Below are 15,164 nucleotides of genomic sequence, written 5' to 3' on the forward strand. Positions count from 1 at the left end.
GCCATTTATCGAATTTATCAATTTTATTTTAAAATACTGATAGAATAGATGAATAAAATGTTGTAATTACCCATGAAAGCAGACGGAACGGAGGTGAGAAAGATCTTCTGACTGCGTACTGGTACTCCAGCCTCTGGATCCTGCATCTCCCGAACCAGTGCCTCCATCTGAAAAACAAAAAAAACAGAATTTAAATTTTATACCCAATTAACAGAAAATGTCATCACATTGAAGAGTTTGCCCTTTTACTAGGAGTCTGATGATATTGATGACTATTCAATAACATTTATAGTGTGTATATGAACTTAATGGCAAACATATTAACAATATACGATATGCCGATGATACTGTGCTGATTGCTGATAGTTTAAAGAGTTTACATCAACAGGTAGAAAAGGTTAATGAGGTCAGTAATTCTTATGGTTTAAAAATGAACCTCAATAAAACAAAACTATTACTAGTATCAAAAACAGCGACACCAGACACCAACACAAATTTTGTCATTAACAGCGAACCAATCAAACGTGTGACCCATTATAAATATTTAGGTACATGGGTCAATGAGAAATGAGACCAGTCTCAGGAAATAAAAACTAGAATTGAGATCGCAAGGAGCGCCTTTCTCAAAATGAGACGCCTCCTTAGCAATCGAGATCTTAACCTAGGTCTGAGACTGCGTATGGTACGTTGTTATGTGCTCTCAATTCTTTTCTATGGTATGGAAGTATGGACGCTAAACCAAAAGATGTCACGAGATGTGGCTGTATAGACGCATCCTCAAAATTCCTTGGACTGACCGGGTGACAAATGTTGAAGTTGTCAATCGAATGGGGAAGGACCGAGAAGTCAGGAAACCCAGGAAACTAAAATACCTCGGCCACATTGTGAGAGGACAAAAATACAGCATTCCCCAACTTGTCATTCAAGGAAAGATCAATGGGAAGCGTAGCTGAGGACGGCGCCGCATTTCGTGGCTTAAGAACCTCCGTGATTGGTACTAGTGCAGCTCCACCGAACTGTTCCGGGTAGCAGACGATAAATATAAAATCGCCTTGATGGTGGCCGACCTCCGCTAGGGGATAGCACAATAAGAAGAAGATAAAATTTGAAAACACTTATATAGATAATATGTACGTTCTAGAATAAAATACGATGCCGGACGGTAGGTACTGAAGCCCGTATACATTGGATTCCTGCCAATTTGATTTACTAATTGAGCCATCTGCATTCTACATAATTACGTCAAAATAAACTAGTGTTCATACATCTGAAGCGCTTCACAATTTGTGCTCATTTAGTGCTAACACCGCGACTGGCGCGTTTGGAGTCGTTGGCCATTAGATATAATTAACGTATTTTAACTGTGGTAATTAAAATGTTAATATAATATGTTGGTTTGAATCAAAGGTTCATGATAAGTAAGTACTTAAAGTTTCCAAAATAACGTACTTGTACTTGATAATCATTTACGCAGGTGCTTTTTGGTCAGAACCCAATGGATGCAAGACTTCTGACGTATTTATTTCATAGATTAATTTCTAGGTAGGTATATAATATCATCACTGTTCTGGCAGAAGACACTAATTCGAAAAAAATATATATTGAGTTATATCAAAATGTTTCTTATTTCCAACTTTACCGTCTGGAAACCTTCTTAATAAATAAACAGTCTTTATTTTAAAGTCATCCTTTTTACGATTACTTAATAAACTCACATGATATACGATTTTAAACATTTTAACAACTTCAAAGTCAAATGACTCAAAACTAAGTGTTTTCAAATTATGTATGCTCAATATAGAATGTTATATAATCAAATCTTGTGAAATTTTTACTGAATAAAAAAATGATAATTAAATTATTACGCCTTGATTAAAATATGTATACGTTTAAGTTTAATAGATTTTTATTGAAGAAAATAATGGATATTATCGTAGTAAAAAGACATTTTCAAATTGGAAAGAAAACTCTTCCCCTAGGACAAAGTATTTCAACTGTAAAACTTCAGTCGAGAGAAATATCCACAATTTAAAAACATTCAGATAATTTCAACGAGAAACTTTATAGCACAGTATAGTAAGCGCCACAAAAAATGATGAGTTCAAAATTTCTGTATTATTTCGATCTCTTTGATGGGGTTTGTTGGAAACGTTGCCTAGTTTAGACTCGCTAGATTTCGTGGTGTTCTCTTTAGATGTTACTGAAACCCATTTTCTGGGTGTATGTATTTACAAAAGGCTATCAAACTATATGGCCCGAGTTTATAAAGGAAAGACCTTTAAGGTTATGACGCAGTGGCATGACGTCCAGTGGCAACTTATGATAGCAAGTGGAAGCATTTAAACCTCGTTACATCGTCCTGAAGGTTTTATCGGATTTTGTCCATTGTTTGAGTTTATTTTAGGTTGGTGGTACCTACCGGGCAATTTTCATTACTCTGTTACATGCTTGTAACGTATATTACTTCAAGTCATTTGCATAACCCAACTGTACCTTCTTCATTAGGCAGCTCGTAAATTTTATACATCAGTTTTTGTACCATGAAACGACAAATTAAATAAAACACTAAACTAGACTATGTGTTCTTCATATTAAAGTGTATTTGGTAAGGAGATGAAATAAGGAACAGGCAGGGTAAGTTGGTTTGACTCCAATAATAAGAAGATTGATGCGTGTATTAAACGAACCCTGGTTTTATTATCTCCTTCCAAATAAATATTAATTTAATTATTACAGATATGTTTACAGATTATAATTTAGCGGGGTGAAATCACGAGTATGCGTTCTGATGGATTTACGAAATCGATCGAGCAAAGCGGAACGATAACCTTACGGTTAAATCTTTGATAACTTAATGACCATGTTGCTTTCTTCTACTGAGTGTTTTATAGTGATTCGATACAATAGAAAATGCTGCTATCAACTAGGTACTTGAATATTTTGATAATCATGCTTTATTTTGTAATGCATGAGTCGTTTCGTAAAGTATAAATAATTGATTTCAATTTGAACAATTATGCAGTTTTGCGCAAGATTGATTTTTATACAAACAACTTTTGTGCATATCATAGCAAACTTAAATAGCATTATTAATTAATTTGCGATATTATTGATTAATTAAATTATTAAATTATTTTGCAAAATTAGCTTTCTGTTGAAATTTGATTGACTCGCATAAATCGCTTGTTTTGCAATTTTAACAATATTATGTTGCAAGATACATTGTAGTTATAAATTAATGGTTTCCTGCCAAGTCATGCTGGATGGTAGGGTATTGACCCTACATGTATAACAAATTTAAAGTGTTTACGACATGATATAACGAATAAGTGTTAACAATATTTAAATTAAAATACAGGGTAATATTAGTAAAATAAAACAGTACACGAAAGCACACAGGTGAACTAAGTAGACCATAACTTAAAAACCTCATAAGCAATGTCCACCTAAACACATCCTATCATATGTATACATAAATATCTGAAGCGATTCGGTTGAAAATAGCTGCAGCGAAGGGTGGAGGTAGGCTGTAAAGATCCGCCATAAATAGTGCACACTAAACTTTATTAGTCATGCGTATTTGTATTTTTAATCAACTATTTTTTTTATTCAACGAATAAGACAAAAGATTTCAGAATGTAAAATTCTAGGTATATACATCATTTGAAAACATCTCATGCATATACAAACTAGAAAAAATCGTTTTTGTAGAAAAAACTACAACGCCCAACAGGACTTGAACCTGTATCTGCTGGATTCGCGCCAGTATGTTTTACCATTAAACTACGGCCGCCTTAGATAATTATGACGATTTTAACTAGTAGTTGTTACATGAAATGCTTACCGAATTGCGTTATATGCATGAGATGTTTACAAATTATGTATATTCAGTATATAGAATGTTACATTCTGAAATATTGTGTCTTATTCATTGAATAAAAAAAATGGTTTATTAAAATTATTAGCAAGTATAAGTACGCAAAGTCGGTTGGTAATTAAGTAAGAGGCGTAATAAAATAAAGTTTGGAAACCACTGCTGTATATTGTTTGATATATTATACTCGTATATTAAAATAAAAATATTCACCTGTACATCGAAATGTGTCGTAGTGTACTTAGTCATTTTTTTGTAACGGTGAAATGAAATAATATGGTGGCTGGCATGTTTTGCACGAAGCTCCAGCAAATATTTGCTAAAAGCACGAAAGTCCCGCGAAAGCTGCCTATTATTGCAGCTTTTAAGTACCTACCGTAGCTCACCATCAGTTTACACTGCGTATTTATGTGTTTTATATTTTTAGCCGTTTGAACTTTTTTCATCAGGGGTACAAGTAGGTACTAGCCTACAATTTGTATGCATGGTTTAAGCAACGACGTATTTTTTCATGTAGATTTTACTGAAAATGAAATGAAAAGCCTGGCTTCTGAAATTGTGAATTAATATAATATATTCTTCTTTCACAATAATCAAGTATATTGTCTTACCGCCTGAATAATGTCTTCAAAAGTGACCTCCCACTGTGCCTAAAGCGCAAAGTATTCAACCAGTGTGTGCTTCCCGTGATCACATATGCGTATGAAACATGAATCCTAAGTAAAAGAGAGATCCAGAAACTTGTGTGAGTGAGATAGAGTGGATAAGGAAGCAGACAAGGGTTTGCGATGTAATAGAGTTTATTAAAAGCCTTAAATGGAGATGGGCTGGAGACATAGCTCAAAGAAGAGACAATCGTTGGACAAATCTAGTCATCCAGTGGTATTCAAGAAGTACAAAACGTCCGCAAGGTAGACCTAGAGGCCGCTGGATCGATTAAATTATAAAGTTCTGCGGATGTACGTGGCAACGCAATGCACAAGACCGAGATAAGTGGAAGCAGCTTGAAGAGGCCTTCATCCAGCAGTGGATAGATTCAGGCTGATGAATAATATCTACCATCGTTACTATGAAACCATTGTTACATCCATTTAATGGTGTCAACCGTCGAATTCTTGGTGGAAAGATATTATTGTATTACTTAAAAGTAAAATACAGAATGTAGTGTCTACTTACTCAACATAATGTATTATCGATCAAGACAGGTTTCGTCCGATTCAATAAGACATTCACAACTTATAATTACATGAGGATGATTGCCTATTCAAGTGGACGAAACATTCCTGGTCATCATTCAATTATGTGGAATCAATACTAACACATGGGTTTTATCGAACATACATAATTTTGAAAACACTCGTGAGAAAATATAGCCAATAGAAAAAATCTTTTTTGAAAAAAGTAAAACACCCGGCAAGATCGAACCTGCGTCTCTTGGGTATCGCGCCCTGTGCATTACCACTAAGCTACGACTGTCATGCTTAATTGCGACAAATTTTAACTATTGGCTTTGTTAATTAATACCTGCTCATTAGCGCTCTCAATATTGAGTTACGGTAGGCGATCGGTTTTTGTATTCTAAATTTAGTATTAAGTATTTATTACTTTAATTACTTAAATTACTAACCTAACCTAACTGATGTCACGGGTCACTCCAATATTTTCTTTAGTAACTTACTTGAACTTGCTAATAATTTTAATTAACTACTTCTTTTATTCAACGAATAATTCACAAGATTTTAAGAATGTACCATTCTAATTATTATTATAATAATTAGAATGGTACATTCTTAAAATCTTGTTAATTATTCGTTGAATAAAAGAAATAGTTAATAAAAATGGGGTTTTATTTTAATTATTTTTCACAGTTCATGAAAAAATGTTTTTTTTATAATTATTGTGTAGGTACATGCGAAGTGTTTTTTTTATTTTTTATTTTATTTTTTATTTATTTATTTTTTATATTTCAGGTTTCATTAAATATAAAAAAAAACTTTTTTAAAAACACTCGGATCATATTATCCTTTCTATGCTTATTAATAACATTAAGTATAAACCATGGAAATTTGTACAGCACCGCAGGCGAATTATTTTCGAGTCAAGGCCTATAAACTTGAACTTATTTAAATAATCAGCATAAATTTGAATTCTCAAGAAAGTTTCAGACTTTTAAAGAGGCTCGGAATCGCAAGTACGGTACGTTAGTATGTTGTAACATAGATACTATAATATTATTTCGCATGAAAATTTAGGGTAATTATTTCAAACTAAAACATTACTTTTAAATTTTTGAGAAGAGTTTATTCAAATCATTGTTAAATGGTATTAATTTTCTAGTCTCGTAAGACATTTGTACTTTACGAAAATTGTTTTATATTCTAAAAAACTTTAATCGCTATTTAATTTATTATATTTATAAAATTACTTGGTATTCTTCCCACCAAAAACTAAAACCAAAACCACATACACCAAAATACATGCATAATATCTCTTAATGCAGTTTTTATTATTTTATTTTTGTTTATATTATTTTAAGTTATCGTTATTGTATTAACTGTCAATTCATGGTAGAAATGCATTGTATTATTGATTTCATTTAATAAATTACAAACTTTTTTAGTACTTATTCCACTTTTAATATAGGTATAAGTTTTTGACTAATTCTAATTTATTAAATAATCAATTTATTTTTATGTTATCCCCGTTATTGTATCCTGTATATAATGTTCGGGATTGTCTTATTGTTTTAATATAACGTTATAGATTGTACATTATTTTCTATTAATTTTATTTTTTACTCGTATTTATATTTCTTTGTCCATCAAGTGGTAATATTGTTTATTTTTATTATAAATTTTATAAATGAATTATTAATCAAATATATTATGTTATTAAATATTGATTAATCATAAATATTTGTTTGGTGATAGGTATATTGAAATCTTATTGTAACTGCTTATTGCTTCATATTTTGTTTTATGTTAATAATTTAGAATATTTTGTACATTAATTAATCATGTACATTAATGATGTAATTAGGATGAAATATTAATTTCCAATTTCATTATTTTATTTAAATTGTTATTAAGAATGTATTATTGGATGGATAATTCAATGTATTGGTAGATTATTTGTGTCACCTTTTGAATTTGTTTTGATAAATATCTGTTTTATTTCAGTTGAAAATGACCCTCTGTGGCGAACGAAACCGGTTCCGATTTATTTATTAAAAGTGGAATAAGTACTATAAAGTTGTGTTTTTTTTTTTAATTAAATCAATAATTATTATCGTTAAATAATTCGTCGATAAAACTGGCCGAGATATCATTTTGTAACTTAAATTTTGAGTGTACTTAACGTCTTTGATTTACAATTCGACCGGTTTATGTACTGTACGTTTTATTTTCTATTAAATTTCATGAAATACTATCTTGAAAAGAATTTAATAAATTTTATATCTTGTCATTGCATCCGATTTTCTTATTACCTAGATAATATTTTGTGATATACATAAATTCAGTACTACAAACAGATTCCGAGAATCAGTTAAAATAGTATAAGTAGAAAATGAAACAATCAGAGAAATACGCAGGCTTGAGAAAATTATATAGAGTTATATTGTGACATCACCGGGAATCAGACCCGGAAACAATGTATAAGAAGTGACAGTGCATTACGCATTAAACTACGAATATCCACCCATTTATCGTTAATATCAGTCATCAAATGAAATATAGTAAAATCCCTTTTAAATAATGGTTCCATATTTCGCATGAATATCATATTATGAACACTAGTAAAATTTATTGGCGTAAGACTTTAGTCATATTATTATATTATATGACTCCAAAAACACAAATGTATATGAAGCTATTATTATTTTTCATTCCTGAAAAAGAGTTATGTAATATATTATTGTCTAGCAATAGATCTTTTTAGAATAAATAATAAGCAAAACGTAATAAAATATGTCAGGTGTTCATTTTATCCAATTCAAGGAATTATGTGTTCTGTTCACCTACTTTATAATATATTATAACTTCAACAATATAAAGTCTTTGTTTTAGTCGGATATGGAAATGTATATCTATGTAATGTTTAATGTATATTATATTTCTATGCAACATCGCAGTACTGGAGACTGGCGTCCATACCATAAAATCAAGATCAGAATTGAGATGACAAAGAGAGTCAAAACCTGGACGTTAAAAGAACAGACGGAAGACTGGAGGCATTCAAGACATGGCTGCAGTGGCGTACATTTACGATTACGTGGACTGATCACGTCACGAATGGGGAGGTTTTAAGGTTGACCCAATAAACCAAGCAGATCTGATGAAATTCAGAAAAGTTTCATCATATGGTCAAAATTATTTTGGCAACGAGATATATGATTTACTCCAACGCATAATGAGCAAACTCCATATTCAAGACAGACTTTTCAGTTTGCTTTCGCCGGACTCTTTAATGTTTCGGTCACAGTCCACACAGAGAAACTGACAACCTAGGAAAAGTATTAATTAGGTCACTGAAGTTAATAGCTCCATCATACCACATCGTCCCGCACCACACCTGGTCTTAATCAGACATCACGGAAACCTACGTACGGGTATGAAGCACCAGTATTTTTTATGACTGAGATTGCCTCAGGAGCAGTTACCAAGTCTTGAATCAAGATAGTGCTACAGACAGTAATAAAAGCCATTAGTTAAAATGTGTCGTAATTAAGTATGACTTCTTTAGCATTGTGGTCAATGTGCGTGGGCGCGATACCCGAGAAATGCAGGCTCGATTCCTGCGGGGTGTCTTACTTTTTTCAAAAAGATTTTTTCTATTGGTTATATTATATTTTCTCAGAAGTGTTTTCAAAATCATGTTTTTTTTTTGATATTACATTAGGCCATGCCCAATGATAGTAGTGTTGTGAAACAGTAGTATAATTAGTAATGGAAGTGAAATAATTATTACAAACACCCAGGTTTTGAGAAAATTACATAACAATATTGCGATCTCACCGGGGATCAAACCCGGAGCCCCCGGATGCAAGGCCAGCGCTTTACGTACTGGACTACGAGGGCCGCCTCAACTCTATCAACATAAAATAAATTAAAGCTTTAAACATAGTTATGACTTTTCTGAATATTTTGTATTTTCCTTTTTAAAATGCCCTTTCCACACTGTGAGGTATTTAAGCATGTAGTACCATCAATGCGCGTTTCTGAAGTTAATCGATCAACTAACTAAAAATAAATGCACGGAAATCGAGCAGCATCGACATGAAACTCAGTTTTACTTACCGCACAGGTCTATATTTAAAAATTTAAACTATTGAATTTTTTTTGTAGCGTGCAACACTTACACTTTAATGCCTGGAATAAACACAGCGATACGGAAATTACGATTTTAGATTTAGATTAAAATTGTCGTGTTTAGCTTGAGTTAAATATCTTTAATTTACCAACGGTAGCGAAATAATGAGTAATAAGTGGAGTTGATTCCTATATTACATAAAAAAATATTACACATTCTAGACTAGTATTTATAGGAAAAATACAGTAAACATCGAATAAATCAAACTACTATTTATATAGTATTATAGTAAGTAAAAAAGATATGAATATTTAGCTAATGATTGAGTTCTGTGAACCACTCCCAGTAAAACAAAAATACTAGGATAATATCGCCTGTACACGAATATAGATTTACTTGCACCAATAGTGTATATTTTAAACTATTGCGATAGTAACTATTTGCACGTAAAAGTGGTGACTCTTTCGCCAATCTCATTCTTTAAGAGTAAACAAGACGCGATTTTGTCATTTTATCGTAGGTCGTGTAAATCGGTTAACTACAAAATAAGTCTCTGCGCGATGCAGTTCGTTTTTTTACCGTTAGGTTAGACGCTATTGTTCTACTCAGGCGCAGATATCGCACAGTCCAATTGTCACATGAAAATTCAAAAGCTTCTGAACTTTTTAATCCAATTTGATAATACGTGTTTACACGTGCATTTTTTTTTGTTATTGCCTTGCTAATACGCACTGTCAGCAGTAAACCCATCCACGTGTAAGCGTAGTATAAGTAGATAACAAAGCGATGATCTAACATTGACACTTTTAATTTAATATTCAATATTTGAAAGGGGGGAGTTAACATGTTGTACGAAAATATTAAATGAAATTAAATAAAAACACTTAATACGCTTAGTGAAAAAATAATTTAGTTTATTTTTTAAGGTAATTGTATTTTTGTTTTTTTTAATATGATTAGCTGTATTTTTATAACATTTTAATTCCCCCTATCAAAAATATTTAATGTTAGATACTAGGTGATAACGAAAGTCTGACGCTTGTTATCAAACGTAACGAGGTCAACAACCTAAATGGGCTGAAAATGAACGTCCTTAAATCAAAATATTGATAAGTGATAGTATACAAAACAGTGATACTAAACACGAATATCATAATTAAAAGCCGATTAATTGATGGCGTGCGATATTATAAATATAATATAGGACAGCGGCGGCAATAATATGGCATACGTATCACATAATGGCACACACGGATATTCTACTGGTACGCGAAAGAATTGTACATAATGATCGTTTTGGAAAGCACGTCCTTGTCACTGATCCCGGTTGTACTATAACCAGCACGAAAACTAAATCGGAATTTTAAAGGACACCGACCCGTTTTTAACAGGCACCGTGGGATGAAAATAATAATATGTAGCACCTGGAAAATAGATTTTTGAGATCCTGAAAAAAATATTTAAATGATGACGCAGAGAAAAAATGGTTCCATGACAACACAGAACAGTGACAAAATAGAAAAACGATAAATATAACTATGACCTTTCAGGAAAAATATAAATTTAATATTGAAATTGTCCTATCTCTATTACGAGTATGTTGATAGATTTTTAATAGCACAGATTTTCAATACGCCATAATAAATCAAATTATATACAGTGTTGCCGTACAGTATATATAGTGTTACCGGCAAGCTTTGGATATCTCATCTTAATCAATTTAATATGTTCAAAATTAATGAGTGACTAGTTATAACGAAATAATGACCTAACCTAACCTAAATAGATTCCGCAAAAATTAATGTTTCATTTTTTCCCTGGCTGTTTGTTCTGTTTTGTCATTTTCTGTTTTGTCCGGTTACCGAAAAAATATATGACATTTCCTTCAGCGAAGGCGTTCGATAAATTGGAAAGAAAGCAAAGAAGTTGATGCTATTCTTATTTAATAACTTACCTAATACTTCCCTTTGGTATGACATTCTTTATTAGATTTTTCTAACTGTTTATCTCATTCTAATGGAAAGGTTTACCATCGTTGATATGTGTACAAGGGTCAACGAGAAATTAAAACAAGAATTGAGATAAGAAAGATTTCGTTTCTCAAAATGATACTACTTAGCAGATTACGTACGTATGGTTTTACGTATGGCATGTTGTTATAATAGTTTTTTTCTTCTGTGGCATTGAAAAATATAAGGATATATCTTTAAGTGCTGGTGTCTTCGAGATGTGGCTATAGAAATGTTATCGGGGGTAATAGGAATATGCCTGGTAGTCCCCAATGCAACGAAAGACCAAAATGCAACTGTTCTAGGACGGTCGAGATGCAACCGTTTCCTTTTACGTTTTTGCGTAGTTGTCTATGGTCGATCAATGACCATAAACAACAACATGACAGTTTGTAGGTTTATATACAATACCTCTACAATGCATGGAACAGTAACAGGTATACTGTGACCGAAAAAGATGCCGCATTTCATTGGTTTACAATATTCGTGCAGCTCTGCTGTAACATCATAAAAATAATCAAAATAAATGTTTTTAAATTAAAAAATGTTCGTGATTCCCAATGAAAGCAGAGTAGTAAAACAGTCACTTTTTGGTTTCTAAGAAAATCACGCCATAAATGTATTGTGACCTCATCAGGAATCGAGCCCTGAGCTCACGGATGAGAAGTAACTGCCTTATGCGCTGAACTAAGAGGGTCACCGTCAGTCAGACATCATTCAATTAAGTTAAGATTGTCCTGCTAGAACATGGCCCATAAACAAGAATACAACAAAACTAATATGGATATTTATTTGGTTCGCTAGATTTAGCGCCGCTCACTATAAAATACCTGTACAATGTAAAACTATATCTTTTAAGTAGAGTGTGTACATGTATATCACCATATTATATGTATATTATAGCGGGAAAATGCGCTAGTGGATGAATAATAATAATATAGGAAGGCAAGCGAATTCCCATGATAACCAGAGGCGGCCATTTCGCGCAAGCTTAAAATTACCATAGAATATAAAATGGCGGCCAATACATTACCGCAGTTAGGAACTGCTTTGGGGATTTTCCGGCGATTTACGTTTGGACGGACTTATCCCGAGGTTTCTGAAAGATTATATTTCGCAATATTATTTCTGGACATCCAAATGTATTTTTATAGTCACGTAAATAAAAGAAACGACTATGGTTTTTAAGTGACTTTGGCCAGTGACGTCCCGTGGGGGTAGGCAGATTAAGCGTCGCTTGGGGGCGGCAGGCAGGGCGACAAATCGAAGAGAATCATTTAGTATATATATAAATATCAACATAAACTTAGTAATAACGAAAATATCTATCCATATAAAACAGCTCACTGGTTGGAAACAAAATGTATTTTAAGGTTTAACGGTACTGTATTTTTTTTGTCGGGTTCGCGATGTCTAGTTTACTTCCGTTGCCTTTTGACCTCTTTTGTAACGACACGTGCAGATTCGCGAATAATTATTATAGTCTGTCGCATTCACAAGTGCGCACGGAAGTTGCGTTGGCCGTCAAAACTAAAGATGCACCCCCTTATTACAGAGCGTCCCACCTACCGCTTCTGGTCCACGATTTTAGTCTGTATCGAAGAGTCGCGTCGTCATTATATCGATTATCGATTTAATAATGCCTTAAACTTCGCTATCTCTCACTGACGTCACTGAATTTGGCAAAGGAAAAAATGCTAGATGTTACTTCTACGAAAACACTACAATACAAAATATAAATTGGTCGAAATCATCAGACTAATTCACATAAAACAGAAAAAGCATTCACATTGAATTGAACGTTCATAAATCAACTCTTTCCGGCGCGATAATTTGTAAAAAGTTATAAAACTATGTAGCATTAAAATGAAATATGCGATATTTATTTAAAATTAAAGGCTATTCTATTCACGCAGATTCAATTAAATAATGTACTTAAATTAATTTCAAACAAAAAATAATCATCAATCAGCCTGAATCTATGGCCTCGAAGGCCTCTCCAAACTGATTTCACTTCTCTCGGTCCTGTGCGTTGCGTTGTCACGTACTCCCACAGAACTAAATCATTTCATCGATTCTGCGGCCTCAAGGTCTACCTTGCGGACGTTTTGTACCTCTTGGGTACCATTGGGTGACTAGATTTGTCCAACCATTATACTTTTTTCCAGCCCATTTCCATTTGAGGATTTTAGCGAACTCTATTACATCGCAAACGCCTGTCTGTTTCCTAATCTACTCATTCCTCTTTTTGTCCTTTCGAGTTATGCCCAGCATGCACCTCTCCATACCACTAAGAATAAAAATTAATATTTCATAACAATTACGGTGGGTACTAATTTACATTTTAGTCATTCATAATAATTAGCTCGCCTACAAGATTTTGATATTGTTTTTTTATTAGCAGCGTGTCTTGGAACAGTCTTCTGCAGCGCTCGAATTGGAGCAGAACGCGTCGGAGCGCAGTTCCTGTTCGCGAATCCCCGAGTCGTCCACTAACAATAATATTATTTTGTGTTATGTTACAAAGTTTTGTTACAAATTCAATACTTTTATACGGCAGACAAAGGAACGAAAAATAATAACACCATATTATGTTTTGACAGCATATTTTGCGCTGAAAGACTACCTCTCCGAATATATTTAGTAGTAGTGCATGTCAGATATTTAAAGAATATTATTGCAATTGTTCGTGTAAGGTAGGAAGGTAGGTATTACATAACAAAAAAACTCACACGCTATAATATTTTCGGAAAATAATTATCGAGCGCTCCGGTTCATACATTTTTCTATTTCGAACGCTGGCCTTACGCATGTTGTCATCATGACTGAACCCACTTCACCCGTCAGCGATGCTAGAACATCGATCTACGCGCTGTATATCTGATGTGAGACGTATCATTCGACTGAAGGTATGACCAGATCAGTATGCATTTTTAATATCACCTTTGGATCTACGTAATATATGTAATGTTTTAGAGTAGTAATGTTGGTTTTATATACACATGTATATTTAATCAAAATTAAACAGTTATATTTTATGCAAACCCTCTATCACTAAACCGAACAAACATAAAATGCTATAATTAAGGGTTTCCCTTAGGGGAGATATAATATATACGATATATCTTTCTCGCTGTTATATTAAAATATCAATAGGTTTATCTGTGATATCAAAGCAAATATTGTTAGCAGTAAAGCTTTATATTGGTGTAAAGCACAATTTCCCTGAGGCATCCAGGTCCGTTCACATCTGTTAGTTGTCCTATTACAGAATCCAATACCTTTCCAGCCAGCTTTCATCGACACAAACGTGCGATATGTTTACACTCGAATTCAGAAAATTTTTGACAGTCAGTATTGCCAATTTGAAAACGATAAACTTTATTTATAGCCATATCAATGGCCGCTTACCGTCGTAAGAATGTTTGCGGATAAAAGTCTGGTAATATTGTATAAGCTTAAAGCAAGCACTAGAAGCATTTTTTTCTATTATAAGTTATATGTAAACATTCTTATTCAAATTTATAATATTTTGAATTTTGTACACTTCCATACAGAGATGGCTAATGTATGATAGATAATGTATTTCTCGTGTTCACCAGCTTGTGGATAGTAGGGGTACGTCTTCGCGTTATAAATATTATATAAATAAAATGTGAAAAGTGTAAATATTAATTTTCATAAATTGTATTAATTTTGACGGCATTCTTAATCTGTTCATCAGCAAAACTCAATGACTATACACACAGCTCTCGTTGCGATACATTTATCAGTCTGTCAATTCAGCAGTTTTTAGAGAATCTTTTTTGGATATTTGGAATACATACTATTAGTAAGTTGGTGAAATAATGAGCATTGATTTAATAAGTAATGGGAAAAGTACAAGTTTGACACACATGTGGAGTTTTACTTGTAAATTTTGAGAATTTTTAAAAACAGAAATAAGGTCGAACATGCATAATTTTGAAAAC

The 15,164-nt window shown here is 32.8% G+C and overlaps 1 protein-coding gene across 2 annotated transcripts in view; it reads right to left on the minus strand.

Annotated features, from left to right (window-relative positions):
- Positions 1-15,164, minus strand: part of LOC147064393 (uncharacterized) — a 601,761-nt gene that overhangs the window by 133,307 nt on the left and 453,290 nt on the right. For both annotated transcript variants that reach the window (XM_085957691.1, XM_085957692.1), the window contains exon 3: positions 71-167. In XM_085957691.1, coding sequence (XP_085813817.1) covers positions 71-167 — 97 coding nt within the window. The remainder of the gene's footprint in view (positions 1-70; positions 168-15,164) is intronic.

The sequence above is a fragment of the Rhyacophila brunnea genome, unplaced genomic scaffold (assembly GCF_057557595.1).
Source record: "Rhyacophila brunnea isolate RB1 unplaced genomic scaffold, BYU_Rbru_1.0 scaffold_7, whole genome shotgun sequence".
Taxonomy (NCBI): domain Eukaryota; kingdom Metazoa; phylum Arthropoda; class Insecta; order Trichoptera; family Rhyacophilidae; genus Rhyacophila; species Rhyacophila brunnea.